The sequence below is a fragment of the Sceloporus undulatus genome, chromosome 5, assembly GCF_019175285.1.
Source record: "Sceloporus undulatus isolate JIND9_A2432 ecotype Alabama chromosome 5, SceUnd_v1.1, whole genome shotgun sequence".
Classification (NCBI taxonomy): Eukaryota; Metazoa; Chordata; class Lepidosauria; order Squamata; family Phrynosomatidae; genus Sceloporus; species Sceloporus undulatus.
In genome coordinates, this window is record NC_056526.1 from 110,069,768 (window position 1) to 110,078,083 (window position 8,316).

The 8,316-nt window shown below is 40.6% G+C and overlaps 1 protein-coding gene across 4 annotated transcripts; it reads right to left on the bottom strand.

The window, feature by feature from the left end:
- Nucleotides 1-300: 300 nt before the first annotated feature.
- On the bottom strand, nucleotides 301-8,185 carry MEIG1 (meiosis/spermiogenesis associated 1). 4 transcript variants are annotated; one of them, XM_042469449.1, is made up of 4 exons: nucleotides 8,062-8,185; nucleotides 6,710-6,845; nucleotides 4,451-4,616; nucleotides 301-634 (listed from the first exon to the last, which is right to left on the bottom strand). In XM_042469449.1, the coding sequence occupies exons 2-4, from the start codon at nucleotides 6,835-6,837 to the stop codon at nucleotides 506-508; spliced, it is 423 nt and encodes a 140-aa protein (XP_042325383.1). In that variant the 5' UTR covers nucleotides 6,838-6,845; nucleotides 8,062-8,185; the 3' UTR covers nucleotides 301-505. The 4 variants fall into 4 exon arrangements, with proteins under 4 accessions (XP_042325383.1, XP_042325381.1, XP_042325384.1 ...); XM_042469447.1 differs by having other exon boundaries at nucleotides 7,951-8,088; XM_042469450.1 differs by lacking the exon at nucleotides 8,062-8,185 and adding an exon at nucleotides 8,017-8,040.
- Nucleotides 8,186-8,316: the final 131 nt, after the last annotated feature.

The window sequence follows — 8,316 nt, forward strand, 5'->3', positions numbered from 1 at the left end:
ATATTTCAATGGGCTGATGAAATGAACTTTGACTCTGGAGACCAGGATTTGAATCCCTGCCTGAATATGCAAACCCTCTTGGTGACCTTGGGCATGTCATACACTCTCAGATAAGAGGTAGGCAATGGCAAATAACTCTCTAAATAAATATTGCCAAGAAAAACCTGTGACAGGTTCATCTTAGGGTTGCCATAAGTCGGGAATAATTTAAAGGCACACAGCAGCAACAACAGCAAATTGCAGAGGGAAGCATCAAAAGACACTCTGTACTAATTTCAAGTAACAGTGGAATCATCACTCTCTAAATGTATTTTTTGTTTATTGCCACAGCACAGTCAACATAATTCTTTTCTCTTGAAAAGACAAAGTGCAGCTGTATTTAAAATCTGATCAGTTTAGTCTCAAAAATGCTTTTAATGGCATTTCATTGGTAACAGCAATAAAATAATTTCACACCCTCTCACTTAAAAAAAATCCAAAACAAAAATAGCAAACTTAACAAAAATTAGTAAGCATAAACTTTAACTTTATGAACTTCTTTGTCTTCACATTCTCTTTCCTTGTCGTAATAATAGAAAGTATTGTCCCTTCGCTGAAGCTTCTTCACAAATCCAGTTTCTGGCCACCTTTCAACCTGCAAACAAAATGGCAAGGGGGAAATGCTCATATATCTTAAACAACTAGTGAAATATGCATTTAAATGGAAATAAATCCTTAAATAAATTGCAAAAATAATTACTACAGTGTCCATATGTAAAGGGGGGCAGGCTCCTGCATCTTTAATAGTTGTGTAGAAGAGGGAATTTCAGTAAGTGGTGCTCATCATACAAGCCTCACCTGTGAAACTCCTTCCTCCATATAACTAAGTAGTGTACAAGAGCTCTGTTACCTTTTTTTCATGCAAGTAAATCCTTATCTGCTATACTTAGAGGAAACTGGGGACTATAATTTCTCCTTCCCTTTATTTGTAACTTGCTTGCTGCATGTGATTCTGTTGAACTGGAACACTTGGAATTTCTGGGGCCCAGTTTAGGGCAGTGGGCTTGAAACCATCATAAATGAGGCCTTTCTGTTGAGGTGTTTCAGTGCTGTAAAATCCTTTCAAATGAGGAAAACCTGATGACTTTTTTTTAAACCAAAATGCAATGATCGCTGTATTTAGTCAGGCCTTTTAAATCCAATTCTTTGGGCTCTACGTCTTTCCCCCACTCTTGTTTATTAGGATTTACTGTGTTATTTTATTGTGTTTATTTTTTGTATTATTCCTGCTACCAGAGGAACAGGGCTGCCGCGTAAAGAGCATGTTTCAGGTCCCATAAATAGTAACAGTAGGAATCATAATCATCAGATTGGGAATAACACAGCCTTCCAAGTGTTCTTGAATTGCAACTCTGAACATCCTTACCATTGGCTATGCTGGCTATGCTGCTGGGAGCTACAGTTCAAAAACATTAGAAGGACCACAAAATTCCCACCTCTGTTCTATATACTAATAGCAAATTTATTTTCTAGTAGTGATACTTATATAATTGAAAAGTGGCTACTCATGCACACAAGGTAGGTGTCAGCCAAATTGGGAAATGATTTTTAAAAACCCATTTTTTAAAAAATATCAAATCTTCCAGGAAGACCTCCCCCTAATAAAAAACCAGTCCAGTGAAGGGCACAGCCTGTTGAGTGACAAACTGGGCAAGAAATAGAAAAGCAGAAGGCTGAAGCTATGGAATGGAGATGCTGAGAACTGGAACAGGTATACTTCATGGTGCAATATTTTGTTCCAAGTTCTATTTATGCTTTATTAATACTTTTGGTTTACTGTATAAAGTTGCTAGATCCTTTTCTGCAAATCTGCAATAAAGGAAAAGTCATGTTATTTAACCACTGTTGATGTTGTGTGCTTCATTCTTTCAAAGCTATCAGCCTTCATCCCTGCTTCATAAAATGAAATATTGCTAAAATTGTGTCTCTTCCTTTGTAAGCCTTTAGTTAGTTTCACTGATTTCCATAAGCATTGAAATGATACTGACAACCAAAGTGAACAATGCCAAACCTGTTTTATGAAGTCTTATGACTATCATCCATAGGGCTTGTGGGCTGTTTGTCTCAATTAGTAAAAAATACTTTCAAGTGTTTAGAGCAGTAAATTTAGGGCACATCAGTTTCTTACATAAATGAGTGGGATAAAATTCGCTCTGAAGAAAACAGAAGGAACTATAATGTTATGCAGAGAGTTCTGTGGTACATGTGATCTTTCCAGCCTTTTAGTTCAAACTAAATTTCAGAAACCTCAGAGCTCCATGATGACTGAAAGAAGCAAAGGATATATTCTTAGGGTCAAAAACCTGGCTGTCAAAATGGTCCTGCTCAGTGTTTGCGTAAATGTCATTATTGTTGCGTAATGGTGGCAGCAGAATGCTGCTTGGTGACTAAAACTTTACAGTCTTTGAAGGAACTGTTTTTTTAGAATGAAATTAGACAGGGTATGATCACAGCCTGATTAGGGCATTAAGTACGACTGAAAAGGAAACATGTTAATTAGTCAGTCTTAATGAATAAATGGATAAGTGATCCACGTGTTTGCAGACAACCAGCATCAAAGCATCCTAGTGACTGCCTTGATATTCCCCAGGTTCATTGCCACAGCACCACTTCTGGCAGAAGTATCCGCATGCAGTCCTCTGGCAAAATACCAACTATATTGTATGCCAGTCAGAATTTAGAGGAGATGCAGTTATAATCCGAGCATTCCTCCTTCCTCCCCCAATCCTGATATGTGTGATTCCTGTTAATTAGTCAAGAGCAGCAGAACCTCCCATCACTGTGTGCAGAAGCACTGGTTATCATTTTTAAAAGGCAAAGAGGATTAATTTTTCACGGACGCATGACACAAATAGCTAGTTGTGCTCTTTCCTAATGATGGTGGCTGGGTTCCAAAGAGCTGCTTTAGTTCCCCCCATAAATTTTACGCATTCCTTAGTTGGATTTCAGATCCTACAGCCATAAATTATTACAAATTGAATGTGTCTTAGTCTTCAAAGTGATGTTCTTTGGATTTCAACCATTTACCATGTGCATCATTAATTTATTCACCCTCCCCTAAACCATCATGGGTGGCAAATGTCAGTTGGTTATTTTATCTAGACCACCAGTGGCTCTATCAAACTTAAATGAAATGTTTTGATAAAATATTTTATTGACTGATATACTCTTATACCATGTATTCAACTCTTCTACTGAAAACCTGACTGAAATCACTGTAACGTGAGTCCACTAACCCAGCAGTACTTTCTCAACCAATCTACCTCTCTCCAGAAAAGACTGCAATGGGGAACTCTCAGAAAAGGCCCACACCACATTGGGCAAAAGCCAAGTGGGAATTGAGGAAAAACAGGCAAAGGCTGTTGCTTTTGAATGGAAGCTCAAGCAAGCTACCTGAACCATGAGCCGTCTGGTGCAGTGCAGTGCAGTGGTTAAATGCCTGTACTGCAGCCACTCACTCACAAACGATAGCTAGCCAAGGGCTCAGGTTCAACTCAGGCTTGCATTGCGAGGTCGCTAAAATAAGTACCCAGCTTGTTGGGGGCAATTAGCTTACAGTTGTAGACCACTTAGAGACTGCTTAGATGGTATGAAGTGGTATATAAATGAAGCTGCTATTGCTAAATATTCAGTGATTCCCAACTCCATTTGCAGTCTTCTGTATCACATCTAGAAAGTTTCCTTGCTCCACTCTGGACATATACCAGTGGGAGTTAAATGTTCACTATGCTTGTAGTTACCAAATTCCACCTAATCTCCAGTGGAAAGGAAAGGACTGTTGAATTATATTGAATTATATTTCTCACCCTAAACATTTGTTGCATTTGTGTCTTTTTCACAATGGTTTAAAGTTTTTAGGTTTTATACAACTTGGGTTGTTTTGGAAGATGTGGGTTACTGTCTGCAAACCAATTTCAGAATCATTTGATCAAAAGTTGGGGTACAAATTTTCAAAGCATGTACAAAACACTGCTGTGTACTTACATTTATTCATCAACAGATATTTATGCTTTTTTATCATTACTTTCTTGGCTATTTTTCATTATTGTGAATCTGTGAGGTATGCTGTTTTTTTTAACATGCAAATACTCCTGCAATGTGGGTGGGATTTGTTTTACAGACTGCTTATTTGCAAGGACACTAATAGCTTCTTAAATTAATGAGGGTCCCCAAGGAAGGAGCATCTGAGGCACTCTTTGGATACTTGCAGGTTTCCCGAACACAAACAGGTTTCTCCTTCTTCCTCACTTTTTCATGATGCATTTCCTGACCAGGGTGACAAATCAGTTTGAAAGCAGGGGGCAAACAGAAAGAATTGCAGACTGGTGGGGCTCTATTACATAGCCTATTGCTTTAAAAGGGAAGATTTGCCATTAAATAATAAAATGCTTGCTTAATTATCAAGTCTTACCATATCAACTTGTTTCACTTGTTTATATTCAATTTCATCCCTATATCCAGCTTGCTGAAATCTGTACAGATTCTCAACTTCATCTGACCATGTTTTGGCACGCTGTATGGATTTTGGTTTGATGTCAGTACTGGCTGTGGCTCCAGCAACATCCCCAGTTAATTTGCTGAAATTAATAATTTTTAAAAAATATGATTAGACATACAAAAAATGTGAGTTAAAAGATGCTATCACATTAGTGTTGATGTAAAATCCCTGACAATGAATATGTGAGCACTAGAGTTTATCAAACGGGAGGAATTTCTCTTAAATTCGAATGAAAAGAAAGTGGGGCCAGAACGCATTCACTTAAAGTCACTAGTTTAGCACAATTATGTAAATGCGCATTGCATTCGAACTGGCTTCCCATTGCCCGAATTTGTGTGTGGCAGTCTATCAGGCAATAACGTGAAACCCCATGATTGTGCTCGGACTGACTTCCCATTGCTGAATTTGCATGTAGTAGGTTATCATGCAATAACATTAAACCCCATGATTGCGTTCAGATTGTCATTGGATTATACTTCCAATTTCCCTTGTCTGATAAACTCCCCAGTGTCTGTGCATATGTGCCTTGAAGTTGCCTGTCAACCTATGGTGACACCATGAATCTCACTGGGTTGTCTTAGACAAGGAGTACTCAAAGGTGGTTTTCCCAGTTCCTTCCTCTTAAATATAGCTCACAGCACCTGATAATCATTGCTGGTCTCCCATCCAAGTACTAACAGAGTTGACCCTGTTTAGCTTCCAAAATCAGATGTGATCTAGTGCCTTTAGGGTGTTTAGCCTGTGAACACTATCAGCTAATTATAGTTGTTGAAGACACAACCATGTTAGCCTGGAAAATCATTATGTAAAGGGTTCTTGCGGCAATTTTGAGTAGACAGAAGTTGGCAGCATAGACCAGAGCCTACTTTCTCAGATGTGATCTTTCAGTATTTCTCAAACATATTGCAAGATTTCTTTGAATACTAATTACACTTCTGTTAAAGATTTTCAGAGTGAAACTGGCATCTTCATAGCATAATCCCAGTGTGTAGCATAATTCCATTTTATCTAGTCTTATTTTATGATCCTTTTAGAGCAGAATGGGGATGTTCCCTCTGTGTCAAGATTAGGGGACAAGGAGCTTATTCTGAAAACTGTACCAACCACTTTTGGTTTTGGAGGGGGAAAAACACCCCAAAAAACAAAAACACCACTCTTATGGAGAGGCACAGCATGGGAGCTCCTTGTGACTTGTGTTCAAAGAATAATTTCCACTCGTAGAGATTTCCAGGAGCTACAATTCTCCTTTTCCTAATGGAAGAGTGGTCTGAAAGCTTAATGTTACCACACCTTTGGTGTATTGGCCCCTGCTGCTAGGAAATTATTCTAACCCAGAGATTCTCTCCTATCCAAGGCTCCTAATGTACAGGCATCCTCTCTGCAGAATGCTCTTCCACTATAACTTCAAAATACACCAACTATTCCTCGTTTATGATGTATGGTAAAAACATTTGAAGAAGCCTTCCCTCTTTAGTCCAAAAGGACTGACATCTGTTTCTTGGACATCAAAGAATATACATGTTAATTTGTGTACTGAATGCTTGTGTATTATGCATATTTCATGTTTTTTACTGATGTACATTGCTTTGATGTTTCTGGAAATGGTTGATATATAAATATTTGTAATTAAATAAGTTAAAACCTTGCTTTTCCTCTCTTCTTTTTTTGACCATGTCACAGACAGATTACAGAAATACATATACACTCATCCCTCCACATTTGCGGCTTTGACTTTGGTGGATTAGGGATATCTAGGTCCTCCTGTGCAACTCTGTGGTCAACTTTAACCCAAAGGCCTAGAGATTCCTAGAGAGAACACTCAACTAGCCATTTGGAGCTCCTCCAGCGTAATTCTATGGTCAGTGTCTGGCGGAAGTTGACCACAGAGTTGCAATGGAGGACCTAGAGATTGCTAGAGGTGTTATCTCATGTAAAAACATAGTGCTTTTGTTATCTGAGGTTTTTTCACATTCACAAGGGTCCTGTGCCTTGAACCCCAGCAAATGTGGAGGGACGAGCGTATTCCAAATAACACAAGCATTCAGTGCTGTTACTTATCTCTACCACTTAAGACGTGACAAAGCAACATTTATTTAGACAATGCATGTCTCAGGTAAAGAAATCTATCAACGAAGAGTGACTGTGGACTGAATGGCATGAAGCTCCACTTACAGGTCTTCAAGGGCACCTGCTTCTCTGCTGAAGGACATACCGGGTTCGTCCCTCACATTTGCTTCCCCGGGGGAGAAAGCTGGAGATGGTATGTCCTTACTATCCATAAACACCACTGGATTTTCCATGGGAACGCCTGCGAAAAAAGAAATACATAGGATATTAAAAAATGCAACCGCATTCCAAAACAAGTGTGCGTTTGTTGCTAAACGTCCCTGTAACAGTGTTGCTTGAGGACACGAGTGGCTGAATGAAGCTTGGAAAGCTTTGAACCTAGTTTTTGCTTCAATGGGGGCCCTCTGACGAAGTGTGTTTTGGATATTACCTGCGAACAATGGTAAACACCCTGAAGGTCCCACTCCTACTGCTTCTCTGAGTACTGTTGGCGCTATACACCCATCTCTCCGTATTTGTGGCTCTGATTATTCATGGATGTGATTAATATGTTCTCTCTAGGATTGTCTAGGTCCTCCAGTGAAACTCTGTGGTTAACTTTAACTAAAAGTTGCACTGAAAGGCCTAGAGATTCCTAGAGAGAACACTCTACTAGGCCTTTGTAGCTCCTCCAGTGTGTTCTATGGCCAGTCTCTGTCGGACATTGACCACAGAGTTGCACTGGAGGACCTAGAGATCCCTAGAGAGCTGTCCTCTCAGGTAAAATCAGGGGTGTTTATGTTATTTGCGGCTTTTCCATATTTGCAGGGTCTTGTTCCCCTAACCCTAGCAAATACGGAGGGACAAGTGTATTGCACAGTTTAGCAGTCCAAACTAGGGAACCCTTCCTGCTGCAGATGTCACTGAGGTGTGATTCTCCTCAGCTTCAGCCATCTACACTGAGGAAATAACGCAGTTTGGTCCGACTTTAAGAGCCACTTTGCCATGGCTCCTTCCCACAGACTCCTGGGGTCTGCAGTTTTGTGAGGCCACGCTTTGGCAGAGCTCCAAAACACATGCTACTAGCCAGAAAATAACGCCAGTTTTGAGACCGCTTTTAAGGACTTTTTAATAAAAAAAAAAAAAATAATAGCGATTTAAATAAAAAAACAAAAAGCTGCCCTTGCTCAAGACACGAGGGATCCTGGGAACTGTAGTCTGATAGAGAAGGCCAATGTCTCACAAACTAACAGTTCCCAGGATTCCCTAGTATCATTTGAGCCAGGGCAGCTAAAGCGGTTCTCAAACTGGGTTATTCTGCAGTGTGTTTTGGGACCGAAAGGCTAAAGACCTGGTAAAGCGACAACCCCAGGGTTCCATGGGATGGAGCTGAAGCGGTATCAAACCGCGTTATTTCCCCAGTGCAGACGCACCCTGCAATTCAAAAGGGGGCGGAGCTGATAGAGTGGGCGGGGCACCGGGGCGCCCAATCAACGACGCCCTGCTTCTGAAGGAGGGGGGGAACTTAGCAAGCTCCCCACCGTCCCAGTTCCTCTCTCAGCTTTTCAGCTACGGACGCAACCGTTCACACTTTCGCACGAGCCCCCCCGCCTCCTATACTGGTCGCTTAGCAACGCGCGGCGTTCTAAGCATAAGATCGCGTCGAGTCCAATCGCCTGCGATGAGGAGGTTGCGCATAGGCGCCGTGACGCTGAGGGAGCCTTCAGTGGTGA